General features: G+C 35.9%; 1 protein-coding gene across 3 annotated transcripts in view; it reads right to left on the bottom strand.

The window, feature by feature from the left end:
- The window catches only part of LOC114390454 (DNA (cytosine-5)-methyltransferase CMT2), a 33,454-nt gene that overhangs the window by 7,474 nt on the left and 4,572 nt on the right, over window positions 1-21,408 (bottom strand). For all 3 annotated transcript variants that reach the window (XM_028351193.1, XM_028351194.1, XM_028351195.1), the window contains 9 exons: window positions 5,807-5,911; window positions 5,604-5,723; window positions 5,407-5,500; window positions 3,940-4,082; window positions 3,767-3,832; window positions 3,439-3,681; window positions 2,469-2,527; window positions 2,325-2,391; window positions 1,906-2,235 (listed from right to left, as the gene is read on the bottom strand). In XM_028351193.1, coding sequence (XP_028206994.1) covers window positions 1,906-2,235; window positions 2,325-2,391; window positions 2,469-2,527; window positions 3,439-3,681; window positions 3,767-3,832; window positions 3,940-4,082; window positions 5,407-5,500; window positions 5,604-5,723; window positions 5,807-5,911 — 1,227 coding nt within the window. The remainder of the gene's footprint in view (window positions 1-1,905; window positions 2,236-2,324; window positions 2,392-2,468; window positions 2,528-3,438; window positions 3,682-3,766; window positions 3,833-3,939; window positions 4,083-5,406; window positions 5,501-5,603; window positions 5,724-5,806; window positions 5,912-21,408) is intronic.

Below are 21,408 nucleotides of genomic sequence, written 5' to 3'. Positions count from 1 at the left end.
TTATGTTAACATTTTTGGATCCCACTGAATAGCCTTTATACAGATTTTCTGCTATTGCCCTTCTCATCAACCCTGATAAAAGCTTCCGCCACTACATTAAATAATAATGGTGCTAACGGATCCCCTTGCCTAATGCCCCTTTGAGGGAGGAACTCATTTGTGGGACTTCCATTTACCAAAACTGACATTGAGGCAGATTTGATACATCCTTCATTTAATTTGACAACTGTCAATTGACATCTGTCTTAAGCCTTGGGCTAGTTAGAGCCGATATAACTAACCTTACATAACAGTTATACACTTGGGAATGAAATCATTTTTTTGTTCTAGAATTATTCTCTAAACTTTCTTTGAACCATTTATATGGTATATTGAGCTTGACGATACAAAGTTACAAACATGGCCAAAAGCGATCCTTCTCCTCCTCATTCCACTGCACCTATCACCTTCTTGCACACCATTTCAGAAAAACTTAATGATAAAAACTTCCTGTTATGGAGCCAACAAGTATAGCCCGTAACAAAGCTCACAGGCTTCAGCATTTTCTCATTTGTCAAAGTATTCCAATGCAATTCACCAGTGAAAGCAATCATGGTGCTGGAATTGTTAATCCTTCATATACCTCTTGGGAGCAACTGGATCAAGTGCTTCTTCCGTGGCTCCAATCATCTCCCTCGAGCTTGATTTTGTCGCACGTTATTGGAAGTGTGCATTCTTATCAATTGTGGGAGGAAATTCATGATCATTTTCTGAAATTAAATCATGCAAAAGCTTGCCAGTTACGCTCTACAACTCGCAAAACCAAATTGGTTTCAGAATTCATGTTACGGATTGAAGCCATAGCTGATTCGTTAGCCTCTATTGGAGATTTGATTACACCTCAAGAATACATTGATGTGATTCTTGAAGGTTTACCTCAAGATTATGGTTTTGTTATCTCGGTGATTGAGAGCAAGTTTGAACCGCTTCTGATCAAAGAAGTAGAACTAGAAGCTCTTCTCACATTTACCTGAAGAATCCATTTTTTTCACATGCTCTTTTTTAAAAAGCTGAATATGAAAGCTTAACTCATGCCACTACCAAAATCACCTCGATATAGGCTCTATTGTCTAAACTTGCCATCCATCACTCACTTCCTTGCATTTTCTGTGAAATCATGAGCACTATGGCCCTGGTTCTTAATCCCGTGTTGCACACCTCATCTAACGCATAGAACAAAATTTCAAGAGGGACTAATTGGTTAGATATTGTTAAGATGTCCCGAGTTGGCTAAAAATAAGGCTAGAATGCTCCTAAGAGATGTGCAGTCCTCCTTTTAGCTAGTTTTTAGGAGCAAAATAAGCCCAATCTGTTTCTAATATAGTATCAAAGCCAATCTGATCTCAATGTTGGACAACTCACAAATGTCCAGTCCTACCACAAAATTCACACTCCACATGTCTAGTCCTAGGGGTAAAAATATGGCTAGAATACTACATATAAAACATGGGCAACCTTTCTTCCTTGAGCTAGCTAAAAAAATTAAAAAATTAAGAAAAGACTCATGTAACATTTTAGATACCAGTAGTAGGTCGAGAAAGACTAAAAAAAATGAAACCATTAAAATGGAATTAGATCTCTATGAATAATTATATTCTGATAGAACACAATGGCATAATTTGGTCCATGTAGGTGAACCTACCCAATGGAAAAAAACTTTGGTTGTTGTCATTAAGGTTTAATAAATGAATGTTATATATGACAACAGTTAACGCAAGCTGTTGAAGACATCGATCGAGAGAGGCATATGCTTTCCCATAAATATGGATGGATTAACATAGACAATCTTTGAAAGAGATATTAAGAGAGATGTTTGTATTCAGTTGTACATATCAACTTTATCTAGCACCAAATTTTAAAACTGACCTCACTTGGATGAGCACCCCACAAGAAAACACGCAACCGAAATTGGGGAAGACCATAACACCCAGCAGCAATGATTCCCAACCTTGCTTGGTAGTTCATATGTACCAAACGACTCAATGCATATCTTCCAAGCGAACCCTTGTCAAATCTCAATATGTCAACCACATTTTCCATTAAAACATACCTAGGCTTCAAAAATTTCACCATGTCCATGAAAATCACAATCTGACGATTCCTTTCATCATCTAATGGTGATGCACAGTTTCGAAAGCGATTATATCCACTTATTCCTTGACAAGGAGGACCCCCACAAATAACATCAACTTCACCCTGAAATAATTTTAAGCAGCAGCTCTATTTAAAATGCAAAATCCATCAAGATATTACCATATCTATTCTATACTATAAATAATACTTACAGGAAGAGGCAAGATATTTGATTTCATCCCTTTCCTCACAAAATCCTGCATGCTTTCCTTACACTTGCTACAAATATAAATAAGTACCGATGCTCTGAGAATATTTAATACCATTAATCACACTGAATATCGAGAAATACATACCTTAAGCTTTTAATTGGTTCCCATGTGTCTTCACTTGCACTGTAACCCTTCCAATGCACCTATGAAACAACCGTGGTAATGCAATCATCACCAATTTATGAACCAAAACATTATTAGAGATTCAATAGGGTAAAATATGGGTAAATGATAAGAAAGTAAAGGAACAATTTTTCCTGTTAAAGGGGCAGATGTTATGAACTTGGTAGTACTAAAATTGGAAATCTTTGACCATGAGAAAAATCTACAAAATGAAGCCTGCCGGGGCTCTTATTACAGCTAGTAGTATCCTAAAATTCAAAAAAAGCAAATGGATCTGAGCTTTGTGAAAAAAAGGATGATTTTATTGAAGCCCAAACATTCTATTCCACTTATGTGAACAGAAAAACTGAAGGTAATGAAAACCCATGCTTTAATTTTCACTAATATTAATTACAAAAAGGGTTAACTAAGATTTTAGTCCCTAAACTTTTTCAAAATTCAGTTTTTAGTCCCTGAACAAAAGTTTAGGTCCCTCAACTTTTTTCTGTTAAGGTTTTTCGTCATTGAACAAAAGTTTGACTGGTCAAGGTCCCTAAGCTTTTTAAAAATTCAGTTTTTTATTTAATCCTTAAACAAAAGTTTGAACTCCATTTATTTATTTACAAACATTTACTGTAAATGGTTCCCATACTTTGTTTTGCCATCAAAATGAATTTACAACCCATCACTCAACTTCCTTTTGTCTTTTATTGATGGAGGCACGACACGAGCTTTCAAACTTTTATGCTTTTTTAGAATCCACAATAATTATCTCTTAATTAGAGAATTATGTAAATAGCTAATATAATTGAATTTGACAAAATTGCAAGTACTAGTCATTTGAGGGTCACATGACTATCACTATCTAAGAGCAAGTAAGCAAATATGTCTACTATATGGTTTTAAAGAGACAAAAAAATGAATACTCAAAAGTTGACATTGGATTTATTACCTTCAAATATAGACCACGTTTGCCAGTTTCATTGGGATCACCAAAACAAATATCAACTAACTTAGAAACTTCAAGTTCACCATCAGAAATATCGTGAACTTCAGAATTCCCTCGTTTCTTTGCTCCTGAAGAATTGGATCGAAATGGAAGTTTTCTTTCTGTGCTGCTGACATTATACCGTTTGCATAGCTTTTCCCACGCCTTCAATAGTTCCAGAAAGTCCTCGGCAGATTCATTTCGCACCTATACAATGAAGGAATATATTATCTCTGATGTGGAAAGTTACCATCAAATATCTTTATTGTAGCAGAAGATTGTCAGCACTCACATGGGTGTCCGAATGGTTTAGTTTCAAGCTTTCACCAGCAGACCTATCACTATCAACAGCCCATCTCTGAGCAAAACACCAACCAAAGCAAGATCAATGTATCATAGATGATATTTAATGGAATTCATAAATAGTAAGAATTTCATTAAAGAAAACGATTTTATCTATAATACCGTGACAAGGTTAACTGATGCAGTTTTGGCACCTAAGCACAATCCAGTTGACATGCCACCACACCCAGAATAGAGATCTAGTAATGCTAATTCTGTCTTGTTCAACTCAGAACAGGGTTGACTCTCAGTTACTGTAGAGGCATCTGTTGAGAGACTCTCAAGAACAGAAGGTGGTGATAACTCATTAGTCTTAACAGGATTATTTAAGGCAGTATATTGACACTTAATAGATATAATCTTAAGAGAAACAGAACATATATTTGAAGAACATCGTTGGAACAGTTCAAGGCAGCTAACATTGATTGCATACGAACAAATGAAACTTAGAAGCGAAGTATTAAATATCCCTACTTGTTAACACTGTCAACATTCATTGCTATCTTGAGAGAATCTAGCCCTCATTGCAGACCTTTTTCATCAACTGTCCAGCCTTTGTTGCGGACACATGATTGGTAAAATGTGTGAAACCCAATCCACTCAACCAATATCTCACCAGAGCATGACTATCAGTCACCTCATACCCATTTGGTAGAGCCCACATTATATTTTAAAAGGGTTTATATATTTATGGTAAGCTTAAATCTTAGTTAACTTTAGCTTGAGGGGAATTGTTAAAACATCTCATAATATCAATATTATATCTTAAACTAATTTAGAGTATGATAAGTTCTGTATTAATGGTACTTGCAAATCACAAGAGGAGACGACCGCAAGATAGGGAAGAGATATTAGCCAAGAGCCGAGGCTCTCAAAGCAAGAGAGAGGATCTCTCTGCTCCCAAATTCCACTAAGGATCCCAATGGATGCCCTGAATCATCATTACAGAATCATATATAACAGAATGTCAGAATGTGCTCTCACACACACACACACTCCACTAACTAACTGTCTGAGGTGAGTTTCCTAATCTGCCCTCCCTACTCACACTTACAAACAACTAACAGAGACTCACTTGGGTTTGGGCCTACACTGATAAACCTTAATGGGCTTATCCCATCTAGAGGAGGCAAGGTTCCTATCAGAGTATCATAGAAATTATCTCTCAGGATTATTTCCTACTTTCCATGTTTTATAATATTCTGTACTTTGTTTGCTTATTGAGATTATTACTGTAAATAAGGATGAGTATTTAAGGCTTTATTAACACTTTACATCTTATTGAAAATCATCATAGTTTAGTATACAAAAAATTATCATTAAAAGTCTCTTTTCTCTTTATTATCTCCTTTATTTCTAAAACACCAAAATATCAACAAAGGGATAGATGGATTTTATGCATGAAAATGCCAAAATAGATGTCAGAAGCATGCATACAGAAGTTGTCACCTACTGCTAAAAGTAAATTTTGTTACAAGTTTTAAGGCTCCCCAGCCCCCTATTTCCTTCTCCAGTGATAGATCAAACAAGACAAATAAACAGATATAGAAACTGATGACAAAAAGCATCTTGGGCTCCTTAATAACAAACCTGTAGGTATGTTGCGGAATGTAGAATAATCCACGCAATATTCCATGTCATAATAGAAGTCAGATGATGAAATTGAAGCCAACTTCAGACCAACCTGCAACAAGTCGCCCACAAAAAAATTGGCTGTCAGTATATACTGTATACAAATACTGATGCATAAACAAATTAAGAAAGACCCTAACCAAGATTTGTCATACCCTAGGCGTTATATGTGTGACATTAGCTTTTCCCATTATGCAATCTATTAAGTTATCGTTCATTATTGCTGAATAAAATACACGCCTCTTATCATGAAAACCACCTTCGTCTTGGACAACCTGAAAATCAAATGGAAGCAACAGTTACAATGGCATATCCTTTGACATGACTAGATAAATATCATGACATACTCAGTACTCACTGTATCTTGAATTCTGTAAAACCATTGGACTCGGAAATAATTTTGACCATCAGTTGTTTGGAAAAATTCAATAATCTTGCCAACATGTTTTTCTTCTCCTTCACCCTGTAAGAATTACTCAAGGTGTAAGTAAAAATTGTTCTCATTATGTTCACATGAGATTTTGAAGTTCACAGATGTCACTGACATCCACATGTTACTCACCTGCTCAACAATAGATAGCAGAAAGATTAATATAATTAGTCATATTCACATGCATGTTATGATGATGGTCTCAAAACAATTTATATCTTCCAATTAATGGCTGGAAACTCAACGTCAGTAAGATGTAAGAAGTTTCTAGCAATTTCATGGCAAATATCTTATGGATAAGAATCTACAGCAGGGGCGGACCCTTTTTTCTGAGGGGGATTATATTGATGAAAATATATATCAAAAAATTTATACAATGAGTATAGCCAATAACAAAAAGGTTTATAATGATTAGTACTTATATAAAATACAAATTAACTATTTCATTGGGAGAAAATGGAGTGAATAGGCAATTTAGTCCCTGAGATTGTACCCATTTTGCATATTAGTCCCTAACTTAATATTAAATTCAAAATAGTCCCTATCTTTGCATAAGTGTTGCAAAATAATTCTTCCGTTAAATTTTAAAGTAACGCTGTTAGTGAAGTCAATTTTAGTGTCACGTGGACTATCCAACGTGGCACTAAAGGATGACATGGCATGACACGTGTGCGTGCCTCTTAAAAGATGTCACGTCATTTGATGATAACAAAACAAGTAAATAGGCAATTTAGTCCCTGACTTTGTACCCCTGTTGCATATTAGTCCCTAACTTAATGAAAAATTTAAAATAATCCCTATCTTTTGCATAAGTATTGCAAAATAGTCCTTCCGTTAAATTTTCAAGTAACGTTGTTAGTGAGGTCAATTTTAGTGTCACGTCATTTGATGATGATAGAATGAGTGGCTTCTTCAAATTTGATGGTTCTGAACCAATTGAGGCATATATACAAAAAAGAATCCACACACACTTGCACAAATAAAAAGAACCAAAAATTCACAGCAACAACCTTATCTCTGTAGCCGTCAACACCAATGGGCAAGGTATGCATAACCATTCTCTTTTCCTCTTTTTTTTCTTCAATTACCATCAATGTATCATTCTGAGTTTTGATTTTTTTTTGTGTTTTGAATAGGAAGAGAAAAAACCAGAGGAAAACAAAGTGGAGGAGAAAAAAGCAGAGAAAGAAGAAAAGAAAGAAGAAGAGAAAAAACCAAAGGAATCAAAAGATGACAAGGAATCCAAGGAGGAATCTGTGCCGCCAGAAATCATGCAAGGCACAACCTTTGCAATGCATGGACACTTTAAGCATGATTTCTGACATCTTTTAAGTTAGGGACTATTTTGCAGCACTTATGCAAAAGATAGGGACTATTTTAAATTTTTCATTAAGTTAGGGACTAATATGCAACAGGGGTACAAAGTCAGGGACTAAATTGTCTATTTACTCGTTTTGTTATCATCAAATGACATGACATCTTTTAGGAGGCACGTCCACGTGTCATGCCACGTCATCCTTTAGTGCCACGTTGGATAATCCACGTGGCACTAAAATTGACCTCACTAATGGCGTTACTTTAAAATTTAACGGAAGGACTATTTTGTAACACTTATGCAAAGATAGGGATTATTTTGAATTTAACATTAAGTTAGGGACTAATATGCAAAATGGGTACAATCTCAGGGACTAAATTGCTTATTCACGTGGAGAAAATGATAAGAGGAAGCCCTAATAAAGTAGCATGGTAAAATATCTTTAGAAGGGGCTAGTCTCTTTCATTTTTTGTCATGTCAAGCAGTAGTTTTTTATAAAATGGAGGAGACAATTAAATAAAATATATTTATGATAGTTTTTTTTTTTTTGGTTAGCCATTCTTATACCACATTGAATCACCCTTTGATAACAAACCTTTTACTCTTATCCATCATCCATTACAAAAAAAAAAAAGATTATTTGAGAAAATCTAGAAAGGAAAAATGTACATGCACCCTAGAAATCTATTTACATCATTTTAAAGTGATTACACCATGAAGCTTCAAATAGTCATTTTCATTTCCAGCTAAATGGAAATCATTCATTGCATCATTTATATATGTTCATGTATACATGTGATGGGACAACCTCTCATTAGTCCATGTCATTTAAAACAAATGAAATACAAGTACACGCACACATGTATATGTATATAGGTATGTATGTATGCATGTATATAGGAGCTATCCCTAACCTAGAAGAATCTTTACATTAGGGTCCATTGCAAGGATAGTAGTCAAGCATACTTGTCTCCTCAAGAATGTCCAATGCATACATACATTAAGTAATAGCAACCCTAGAACGAGACTGGGCAACCTCAGTTCCCAAGAAGTATTTGAGAGGCCCCAAATATTTTGTTTGAAACTGATGAAATAGATAGTCTTTGAGGCTACAGATTTCAGGTTCATCATCACCAATGATGACAATGTCATTGATATAGACAACAAGATAAAGGAGGAAAGTGAGTGAAGAAGATAAAATGGTCAGCCTCACATTGTCATGCCAAAATGTAGCAATGCAATGCCAAATTGTAGCAATGCAAAACTGATATGCCCAAACTAAGCCCAAGGGGACTATTTTAAACCAGAGAGAATGTCACAATCAGCAAACAAGGGGAGATTTTCCAGTGGTAGTGAAGCAAGAAGGTTGGTCCCATATAAACCTCTTCCTATAATGCATCATGCGAAAAGACATTTTTAATGTCTGATTGGCGGAGAGACCAATGACAACATGGCAAGAAAAAGACAAATCAAAGTGATTTTTGCAACTGAAGAAAAAGTGTCCCTACAGTCGAGGCCAAAATCTACTTATATCCCTTAGCAACAAGGTGGACCGTTATACAATTAGAACAAACTAGATGTTCTCCTAATATCTAGAATACCATTCATCTCTGGTGTCTAGATATAAGGACTGTATATCCCTTTTGTATTAGTACCTCTGATACTGTTTTAATACTATATATATAATAATTTATTTTGCTGATAAAAAAAAATCAATATTGCCATCTTGCCCAATATTCACTGTATAGACCCATTGACAACCAACAATGGCCCTACCAGGAGGTACGCGAACAAGCTCCCAAGTGTCACTAGAGTGTATGGCAAACATTTCATCCATTATAGCATGTTACATGTCACCAACAGGGATCAGCCACGGCTTGACTTGTAAATATGGGAATGGACATAGAATCCAAAGAAGAAATAAGAGAGAGAGAATTGAGAGATAAATGATCATAATTTAAAGTAGAAGCATAAAGAGGATTAGAATTGCAAGAGGACCAAATACCTTTGCATAACAAAATTGGAAGTTCAAGTGTATGTGACATACTCAGAGGGGTTAGTTGAGGAAGGAAAAGAGTCTAGAGGATCAAAGGAAGGAAACACAGGTTGAGGGTAAGACCAACACTAGTAAGTGATTAAAGGAAACATGTAAGCAACAATTGGAGCTAGGGTAACAAAAAGGAATAGAGGGAACAATTGGATGTGAGAGTTTCATAGACACAATGACATTGTGCTCTGCAAAAGGAGAGAAGAAAGCACTAGCTGTGAAGAATGTGACATCAATCGAGACAATATATCATTGAAATGTTGGTCATTAAGAGTGATAACCCTCTTTGTAGACATGAATAGACAAGGAAAATGCATTTGAGAGATTTGGCAAAGTTTGTCTACAAAATATGAGCAGCCAAAGATGCAGAGAGGAACAAGATAGAGTTCATGGTCAGGGAACAATAGAGTGTGAAAAAGGTGCAAGTTGTTTCAACCAAGTATTGATTCTCTTTCAACAATATCATTTTGCTAAAACATATAAGCATAAGTTTGTTGAGCAATTCTCAGTGAGGACAAAAGAGATTGAAACAGTATAGAGTAGACAAATGTTCACAAGCATTATTCATGCACATTTTTTTAGAGTTACCAAATCAATTTTGAATTTTTGCAAAGAAACGTTGGAAAATTGGTGAAACATTAGAACAATTTCCATTAAAAATAAACAAGTGGCAATGGGAAAAATTGTCCATTAAATCAACAAAATATTGGTAATCTAAAGGTGATATAACACAAGTAGGACACCAAATATTAGAGTGAATCAATGCAAAAGGAGATGAAGCTCTTTTCTTAACTTGATGTAGATAGTTGCTTCATGTATGTTTATCTGAGTAACAAAACTCAAATTGAAAGGATTACCTGGAGGAAAGATTGGGAATCATAAAAACATTTTCTACAAACTAGGATAACCAAAATATTGGTGTTTTGATGAATGAATAAAAAGTGAAACAAGCAGCCAAAGATGAAATAAAGGTCATGAACAAAAAAGCATAGAATGTGTGGGAAAGGGAAGTGTTCAACCAATTCGTTGAACTGTTATTTGAGAATCATTGGCAAATGTAACATTTGGCAATGAATCCAAATAGGACAGATGAAAAAAAATGATTTGTTGCTAGACATATGATCAAATGAGCCATAGTCAAGTATACAAGGTCCACTGGATAAGGACTAATAAATATAGGCAACAAGTGTAGAGGATTGTATGGTCACCGGGAGCTGGAGATTTTCATTATAATTAGCATGGGAAGAAACAATGTGAGTATACATAGAAAATTTAGGTTCTTGTTTAGCCTTGGTGACGCATTGGTCCTCCACATGGCCAAAGCGTTGGCAATAATTGCAATGGCAGTAATTACACCCACTTCAAACCATGCCAAATAGTTGAATAACAATACTAAACCTTTGAAACCAAGCACAAGGAGACTGCTTTAACCCATAAAGAGAGCAATGAAGTTTATAAACCAAATTAGACTCCTCCTAAAAAACAATGAGGTTTCCATATAAATTTTCTCTCCATGTTCGTTGTGTAGAAAGACATTTTTAACGTCTAGTTTAAATAGAGCCCAATAACACATGGGAGTCATGGCAAGGAAGAGACAAACAAATGGCATCTTGGTGACAAGTGAAAAGCTATCACCATAAACGTGAGTGAAACCATTAGTAACTAGAAGAGCCTTGAAGTGATCAACCTTATCATTAGGACAATTTTTCATTATGTAAATCCAATGAAAATCATGTTGAGTTTTTCCTTAAGGGAGAGGAACTAACTCCTGATTACCATAAGCTTGAAATGCAATCATCTCTTTTGTTGTTACCTAATAGTCACCCTAGATGAGAAAGTACCTTTCTAATGAGTTTAGGAACAAAATATCTAGACATGGAAGAGATAAAAGCTCAATAGAGCGAAGATAAAAGATGATAATTGAGAAAGCAAAAAATAGGATGGAAGTTATGAGAGGAATGAATACCTTTTGCAATTGCAATTGGAAGGTCAACATTTGAAAATGGACTTGGAATAGGTAGTGATGTTACAGCAAGGGTTCAATCAATAGAAACCTCAAAGGAATGTAAAAAATAGTTCGGCAGTAACAATATACTTGTATAAAGGCACATGGGATAAGGACAACATGAATTACCAAGGTTAATTGAAAAGAGAGGAGTGTAAGAGGTAAAGCTTCTGTCAAAGAATTACATGAAGAAAAACAAAAACAAGAATAGAAAGGGAAAGGCTAAAAAAATGTGACATCAGTGAAGAGGTAGTATCTAGTAGTATCTGTAAAGTCATTTATAACCTATTTGAAGATGAAAGTATCCAAGAAAGATGCACTTAACCAATTTTGTGACAATTTATCCTATCCAAAAGCCATATTATGAACAAAACAAACACATCCAAAAGCATGAGGCATAACAATGCATAATGACTAGCAAAGAAATAGTATAGAATAAGGAACTTGAGGGTGAACAACAACAACGAAGCCTTATCCCACTAAGTGAGGTCAACTATATGGATCACACAACGTCATTCGGTACGGTTAAAAACCAAAGTTTCAAATACATTATTTAGCCTAAGATCTCCTTAGAAGATTTCTTTCAACTTCCTCTTTTATCTCCCTCTTCTGCTTTTCACCAAATTAAAAAACAATTGAGGTTGAAGAACAAAAAAGGAAATTAATGCATCTCCCCAAAAGTCTTATACCGCTTGGTGATGTTGGCTACATGAATCATACATCATTCATCTCAATTAAAGACCAAATCTTTAGAGATTATTCCCCATGAGATCTCCTAAAACCTTTCTATAATATCTTTCTTGGTCTCCCTTTCTCTTTTGTAATAGGACTAAAATTTGTGCAATCTACTTTTCTCATTTGTACTTCAACTGGCCTTCTTTGTATGTGTTTAAATCACCTTAATCATTTTTTTATCATTTGTTCCTCAATCAATGACACACCAAATCTCCTTGTATATAATCATTTCATATCATGTCCTTTCTTATGTGGCCACGCATCCATCTGAACATTCTCATTTTTGTTATTCCCACCTTTTTTCTCTTATTATTCTTACAAAGCCTAACATTCATAACCATAGAGTATATAGACATAGATATAGCAGTTCAATAGAACTTCCCTTTGTGTTTGGTAGGTGGTGAAGTAGACGTGTCAGCCTTTAGTTTGTTAGTGCAGGTAGCTTGCAATTAACAATTGTTAGACCTTTATGTGGGTTATGCTAGGATATATAAAGGAATTATGTAAGTATTGTTAATGCGAGAAATAACATTTCATCATTCTCTCAAATCTTTTTTCATTTTTCAGAGAACTCTCATTTCTCTCTCTTTATCTTCCCTCTAAGTTTTCTTTTGCGATGGAATCCTTGAGTTTAAATACTAGGTAATTTGCAATCACAAATAAACCTTGATGCCTTTCTCGGATTGTTATCATTTTGCCTGTATCATGTGTGTGACATCTTTATTGTTAGACACAAGACGATCCATCATTGGACAACCTAGACATCTCTTGAAATTTTAATGAAAACAGAGATGTAAATTTATGTTAAACATTTTGTTGCATGTAAGTTAACAGGTTTGAAGACTGGAAGCAACACCAGTTGAAACTTATCCATTAGTGGATAACTTGTCTATTAGAAGTAGGAAGTACTATTCCAGTCCATCCAAACACCGATTGAATAGAGAATTTTATTCGAATTATTCATTTATACAAGTTTATATGATTTTGTTTAAAAGGAATATATTTGTGAATCAATCTTATATTTCCTTTTATGAGTCTAACAACCATATTAAGTTATGAATGACAGATATGAAAAGTTTTGATCATATTAGACAAAAACACACAGGATCAATTTATTCCAAGAAACAAGATCAATCTGCAAAACGGTCATATTATTCAATGTTGAAGATACTCTCCACAATTACGAGCTTCTCTCTACCTATAAATATGACATCAAGGATTGAAGAAAAAAAGAACATGTACAAAAAACAAGAGTTGTGAATCAAGAAACAAGGAAAAAGAAAAGCATTGGTTGAGAAATACAATAAGCTTAAGAGAGTTCATCCTTTGTGATATACAAAATACTTGTGAGAGATTATAACTTCATTGTAAACTCTATATCAAACCTTTGTTTGTGAAAGCCAGGAGTGGCTTAGTAACAAAACAATATTTGGGTGTTTTTAGATTTAGAGGAAGTCTACGGGTTGTGGCAGTTGAGAATACATGTAAACTAGAAGTGGTAGAAAAAAATACTTATTGTAATCAAGTTTGATTAGTGGAATCATTTACTGGTTTGTAAAGGAGAACTAGACATAACTCAGGTTAAGTGAACCAGTATAAAACGAAGTATTTTTACTGCACTTCTTATGCTTATCAAAGTATTTCAAAGTTCATTATTAATACATTTTGCACACAAGGTTTTCACTGAAAAATAAGTTTTATACATCATTGGACAACAATCCACTTTTAAGTCTATTGGAGTATGTAAATACATAACTGTATAAACAGTTTTGTTTCATAATTGTAAGGGTAGTTAGCTCTTGCTAACTGCACCCATCTAGTATTAGACAGTAGTCTATATGTTGTAAGGGTTGTCAATTTTCACTTAACTGCACCCAAGTAGTTACATTATGTTAGAAGTTAGTTAGAGGTAGTTAGAGTTAGTTTACTTTCTGTTAGAAGTTAGTTAGAGGTAGTTGTGGTTAGTTACTCAAGTCAGAACTCTTTAAATACCTCTATTTTATCTAACTCATTGAGATTTTTCTTTCTGAGCAATAATATCAGCTTTATCTTTTTCATTTTCTCTCTCACTCTAACTCAGTTTATCGAAAATGGTATCTAGAGTCGTTTTTTCGTAAGCTTGTTCTTTTGCGAAGCTTCCTACTGTGCATCCATGGCTTCTGCTCCTTCCAATTTTGTTTATTAATCATTTCCCAATTCGGTTGCAGAGAAACTTGATGACTCCAATTATCTACACTGGCGTCAACACATAGAGCTAGTAATCAAATCGCACAAGCTGCAACAATTTGTGGTTAATCCCATCATTCCTCCACGTTACCTCACCAAAGATGATCGCATCGCTGATTAAGTTAATCCAGAATATGAAACCTGGGAGGTTCAAGACCAAACGTTTCTTGTTTGGCTACAATCTACCCTTTCGAAGTACGTATTGTCGAGAGGTCTTGGTTCCAATCACTCGTATCAAGTTTGGGACAAAATTCATGAGTACTTTAGCCTTCACACCCAATCTCGTGCGCGACAACTTTGATCTACCATGTCGTGGTCAATCTTGATGGAAAATCAATTGAGGAATACTTGCACAAAATCAAAGGCTATATTGATGAATTAGCTAGCGTGGGCATTCCGATTCGTCACGAGGAGTATGTTGATGCACTCCTCGAAGGGTTACTGTCAGATTACGTGCTAGTCATCTCTGTTATCGAGAGTAAGAAGCATACTCCCTCCATTGCAGAAATTGAAGCTCTTCTCTATGGTCATGAGACTCGTCTTACACGCTACAATCGAGATACTCCAACGACCAGTTTTGCATCACTACACTACACTCAAGGCTACTCGCATCCCAACACGTACAAAATTGGTGGTTTTCGAGACTCGCATGGCCGCGACGGTGATCGTGGTACCTTTTCCGACGTACTAGACGTAGGGGTGGTGGCTCTGGCAGAGGCCACAGTGGTGGTCATTTTGCTAACTTCCAATGCCAAATTTGTCTCAAATAAGGACACACTACAAATGTTTGCCATTTCAGGACTAATGTTAGCTTTCAACCACATGATTCCCTCACTCTTTTTGAACCTACTATGATGCAGCCCATTCCTTATTCAACTAGTCCACCTAGAACCTCCAACACTTGGGTTAATCCCAATTCTAAGTCAACAGGCTCAGGTCATAATCAACCCAATGCCATGCTCACAAACTCAACCTCTCACGGGACTGCTCTAGCTGGCTCCACTTGGATACCAGATTCTAGAGCTAGTTTTCATGTTATTGGTGATTCTCAAAACATTAAACAGTTCACCCATTTTGATGGCCCAGATCAGATCTTTATAGGTAATGGTGAAGGTTTAAGTATCTCTAAAACTGGTTCCTCAACCTTTATTTCTCCTATTGATACTGGCATAACTTTTAAACTTCACAAATTGTTACATGTCCCTTCTATTTCAAAAAATCTACTAAGTGTGAGTCAATTTGCCAAAGATAACAATGTTTTTTTAATTTCATCCTCATGTCTATCTTGTCAAATCTCAAGAGACACATAAGGTCCTCCTTCAAGGATTCGTGGATGCTGATGGCCTCTATACATTTAACAATCTTCAACTTCAAGGCAGCCCATCCCAATGCTGACCTCTCTTATTCAACTGCAAATGTCAATAGTAGCTCTAATATAGGCTCAAAATCTGTTGTTTCTTCTACCAATGTTACCAACCTTTGGCATGCTAGGTTAGGTCATATCCAAATGATCATGTTATGAAAATTGTTCTTAATCATTGTAACATTTCTCATTTGAATAAAAACTTCACAGAATTCAGTTCCTCTTGTTGTATGGGTAAAGCTCATAGACTACCTTCTCATAATTCCACTTTTGTATATTCACCTTTAGAACATATTTTCACTAACTTGTGGGGACCTTCACATGTCCCCTCATAAGCTGGTTATACATATTGTTTCCTTCATTGATGCTTTCTCTAGGTACACATGGATTTTTCCTATAAAGTCCAAAGCTGAAACCATTGTTGTTTTCAAAAATTTCAAATCTATGGTTGAGTTACAACTTAATACCAAGATAAAGAGTATTCAGTTAGATTGGGGAGGTGAATACAAACCATTCTCTAATCTCCTAGCCTCCTTTGCCATCTCCTATAGACTAATTTGTCCTCACATTCATCATCAAAAAGGTGTGGTTGAGAGAAAACACAAACACATAGTTGATTTGGGTTTAACTTTGCTACATCATGTTTCTTTACCTCTATAGTTTTGGGACTATGCTTTTACAACCGTTTTTACCTAATTAACAAGCTACCTACCACTACTCTTAAACTTGTTGTTCCTTTTGTTGCCTTGTTCAATAAAGAGCCTAATTATCACTTTCTCAAAACCTTTAGGTGTGCCTTTTTTCCTTTGCTAAGACCATATCCTACACACAAACTTAATTTTAGGTCTCAAGAGTGCCTATTTATGGGTTACTCTTCTTCACATAAAGGCTACAAATGCTTGTCACCTTTTGGAAGGATTTACATCTCTAAGGATGTGTTGTTAAATGAGATAAGATTTCTACAAAAAGTCTAGATTTCTACTTTAGTCTCAGTCCTAACCTATCTCCACCGCATGTTGCAACTGTACCACCTACTAATTCAGTTTTTGTTCCTCTCATTCCTCCTGGTTTTTCACCTTTGCCCACTCATTCTCCCATCACTATTGTGTCTGTACCTCCAACATCTACTTCTTCTACATCCATTTTTGCTGAACATCCAAATTCTGAGTTCACTACCATTCCTACATCCACTTCAGACACTATTACTCCACTACCTCTTTCCCAATTAACACTCACCCCATGCAAACAATATCTAAATCTGGTATCCACAATCCTAGACTCCACCCTTCACTGTTTCTCACTCATTGTGAGCCTAAGACTGAAACAAGCTCTAGCAAATAATTTTTTTTTATCAGCAAAGATAATATTTTATATATACTAAAAGAGTACCAGAGGTACTAAATTACATATATTTAAGAACCCAGAGTAATGGTTTCGATTTAGACTAAATGGAGTCTAGATTGGAACCACAGCCAGGGTATAGACATACTAGTAAAATGTAGTGGCATTCTATGTTACTAATCTTTACTTATACAAAATCCCTGCTCTAAGGTTACTAGTCCATTGATTAAAATGCAATGAAAAGTCTTTGTCCATATGCCACAGCCATGTCCGTAATAAGAGGGCTGCCTCATCCATCACTTTGTTACTGTCAAATGATTCATTGGAGAATATCATCTTGTTCCTTTGCTGCCAAATAGTCCACGTCACGGCTAACCACCAACACTTCCATCTATCAGCCCTAGTCCCCTCATTCAATATAGATCCATGGTGTAGGAAATGCTGTCTTGGATCATTTGGTAAGGCTGTAGAATTATTCACCCAGGAATATGTTTTCCACCAGATCGGTATGACTTTACTGCAGTGAAAGAACATATGTCCTGCTTCTTCTTCTACCCTTGCACAGAATGGGCAGCTCCTATCCATGAGCTCTACTTGTCGCCTATGTAAGTTTACTTTAGTAGGCAGCCTATCTCTAAGTAGCCTCCATGCAAACACTCCAAATTTAAGTGGCACCTTCAACTTCCACATCTCCTCAAATGCCTGATCCCGAATCCCCTCAACTGCTGACTCCCTCATCCATTTGTACGCTGAGTACGCCGTGTATCTCCCGGTTGGGTCTGCCATTCATTCCCACTCATCTCTTCTATGTGTGTGGATAGTCTTACCTTCAATGTCTTGTAGGAAATTAACAGCCATAGGGATCTCATTATCGAACAGTGGCCTCCTCCATGATAAATTCCACTCCCAACCCCCTTCCTTATGGTCTCCCAGCTGCTGAATTAATTTTTTTGCTGGCACGAAATTAAGAACAAACTAGGATATTTCGTTACCAATGAGGTCTCTCCATCCAACCACTTATCCTCCCAAAATTTGATCCTATCACCACAGCCAACCCTCCATTGTGCACCCTTTTTTACATCCTCACCCTGTTGTGTTGTTTGGAATACCGACTTTAGGTCTTTCCACCATACCGACTCTAGCAAATAATGATTGGCTCTCTGCTATAAATGGGGCTGATGCTTTTCATGATGCCTTGATGAAGAACAATACTCGGGAATTGGTATCATTACCTCCAAATAGGCAGGCTATTGGCTGTAAATGGGTGTACAGGGTTAAGGAAAATGCTGATAGTTCTGTTAACAAATTCAAAACAAGGTTAGTAGCTAAGGGGTTCCATCAAGTTCATGGCTTTGATTTTCATGAAACTTTTTCACCTGTGATCAAGCCTGTCACCATTAGAATTATCCTTACTCTTGCTCTGTCCTATGGGTGGAAATTGTTTCAGCTTGATGTGAATAATGCATTTTTAAATGGGACTCTTGAAGAAACTATTTTTATGAAACAACCTCCTGGGTTTGAAGTTATTGACAGGTCACTAGTCTGTAAACTCAATAAAGTCATCTATGGTTTAAAACAGGCTCCCAGGCAATGGTTTGATAGACTTAAGTCCACTTTACTTCAACTTAGTTTTGAAGTTACTGATAGGTCACTAGTCTGTAAACTCAATAAAGTCATCTATGGTTTAAAACAGGCTCCCAGGCAGCGGTTTGATAGACTTAAGTCCACTTTACTTCAACTTGGTTTTGTTGGAAGCAAGAGTGCTTCCTCTTTGTTTATCTATCGGCATCAATTGCATGCTGTTTATATGCTGGTTTATGTGGATGATATAATTTTGACAGGCAGTTCAACCTCTTTGATTCAGCAGCTTACAGACAAACTTAATACTTCTAGGTCATTTAGACTACTTCTTGGGCCTAGAAATCAAGTATCAGTCCAACAAGTCTATCTTGATGACTCAGAGCAAATACATTTGAGATTTACTCCATAAAACTAATATGGCTGAGGCTCACTCCATTTCTTCTCCAATGGTCTCTAACTGCAAACTATCCAGACATGGGGCTGATGCTTTTCATGGTCCTACTCTATACAAGTCTATGGTTGGTGTATTGCAATATGCTACCCTTACTAGACCTGAAATCAGCTTTGTTGTCAACAAAGTTTGTCAATTTATGGCTACTCCTCTAGATTCTCACTGGACATTGGTGAAAAAAATCTTAAGATACCTCAAAGGGACCTTGTCTCATGGTTTGCTACTTCAGCCCACCTCTATTGCAAAGCCCTTGAATATTAGAGCATTTTGTGATGCTGACTAGGCGTCTGATGTGGATGATAGGCGCTCAACCTCAGGAGCTGCCATCTTTCTTGGTCCAAATTTAATATCTTGGTGGTCTCGCAAACAGAAAGTTACTATCAAGTCCAGCACAGAAGCTGAATATCCTAGCATAGCTCAAACTTCCACTAAATTAACCTGGATCTATACTTTGCTGACAGAGTTAGAAGTCTCTTTCACTACTCCTATTATTTTATGTGATAATCAGAGTGCAGTCTCTATTGCTCATAATCCAGTCTTTCATAGCATAACTAAACACATGGAAATTGATGTGTTCTTTGTTAGAGAAATTTTTTTGGTCAAATAGCTCACTATTGTTCATGTCCAGCTCTAGATCGGTGGGCTGACATTCTGACTAAGCCTCTCTCTGCCTCAAGGTTTGAAGTTCTTCGAGGCAAACTCAATGTGGAGTGTTTCTTCTGAAAACTCTTTCCCTTGAGTTTGAGGGGGGTATTGGAGTATGTAAATACATAACTGTGTAAATAGTTTTGTTTCATAATTGTAAGGGTTGTTAGCTCTAGCAAACTGCACCCATCTAGTATTAGACAGCAGTGTATATGTTGTAAGGGTAGTTAGTTTTCACTTAACTGCACCCAAGTAGTTACATTCTGTTAGAAGTTAGTTAGAGGTAGTTAGAGTTAATTTACATTCTGTTAGAAGTTAGTTAGAGGTAGTTAGAGTTAGTTGTGGTAAGTTTCTCAAGCCAGAACTCTTTAAATACCTCTGTTGTATCTAACTCATTGAGTTTTTCCTTTCTGAGCAATAATATCAGCTTTATCTTTTTCATTTTCTCTCTCACTCTCACTCAATTTATCGAAAATAGTCATTGGACGACGGTTTTATAAACTTGTTTGTTATAAACATCTTTTATTTTGTAAAGGTTTTTATTTTGACTAACACACTATTCAATCCCCCTTCTAGTGTGATTTATTGCATTTCATTTATTAATCTCTGCATCATTTTGTAATATTGTACTAAGATATTTAAACTTAGAAACCTATTATATGACCTCTCTCATTTTTAGTTCCAAGTCATTTTTCTCTCGTCTTGCTCAAATTTGCAATGCATACCTATACGCTGTCTTATTCCTACTTAAGCAAAAAACCTTAGTTTCCAAAGTTGCAATTTAAAGTTAATTGTTTCCCTAGATTCCTCAATTAAAATTATATCATTCACAAAAAGCATGCAATTAGCGATGATCTTTACATGTCTCTAGTAAGCATATCCAAAACTAGATTATATAAGGACTTAAGGCTCAACCTTAATATAATTCTATTCCTATAAAAAAGTCCTAAGTTTCACTTCCTATTGTTCTCACACTAGTACTTACACCATTTTACATGTCTTCTATAGCCCAGATATAAGTCACACAAATACCTTTCTTTTCCAAAGTCTTCCACAACACTTCTCTAGACAATTAATCATATGCTTTTTCTAACTAACAAAATCAGGAACAGAGATACCATGTTAGTGAAGATTAGTCAACTTTTTAACAACTGAATATCATCTCTAGATGTCATCTATGTAAATGGATTTAGCATGGGTCCACAAATTATAATCGAAGTAGTGTGTAAATTGTGACGAAACGAGAGACCTATGGACCTCCATAAGAAGGTTCAGAGAATTGCATCAGCCTTTTCCCAATTTTCCATATCGTTTTCACATATTCAAGTTAGGTGTGCAAATGATCCTTTAAACCTAGACACATGCACCGCTTCTCAACTGGTTTAGACTAAGATACATAATTAAAGGGACCTAAACTGTTCAGTTGCAATTGCCAAATAAGGGGTAAAGTTGCCAGTAAATGATCCAGACTTCAAGTTGGATGATGGGTCCTCCATGATAAATTGAAGACAGCTTCAAACAAGGAGGAAAAACTGACAATGGAGACAGAAATAGGATAAACGAACTTCAGAAATGATATCAATGAAGAAAAACAATCCAAAACAGGTCAAGCGGCGGCAGCAAACTCCAGCAGTGATGCAGGCTCTATGTTAACAGAGAGAGACTAAAGAAATGCCATTATGTGCCATGACTAAAGAATTGTCAATAAAAGGACAGGAATTAGGCTGCATATATATCCTTCATTAAATTGACATTGCACAAGCTCATGGTGGAAATGCAATGCTGTGGAAAAATATAGAAGGGCATAATTGATCAAAATAT

The sequence above is a fragment of the Glycine soja genome, chromosome 16 (genome assembly GCF_004193775.1).
Source record: "Glycine soja cultivar W05 chromosome 16, ASM419377v2, whole genome shotgun sequence".
Classification (NCBI taxonomy): domain Eukaryota; kingdom Viridiplantae; phylum Streptophyta; class Magnoliopsida; order Fabales; family Fabaceae; genus Glycine; species Glycine soja.
The sequence above is the reverse complement of the archived record's forward strand: the minus strand, read 5'-3'. Positions and strand labels throughout refer to the sequence as shown.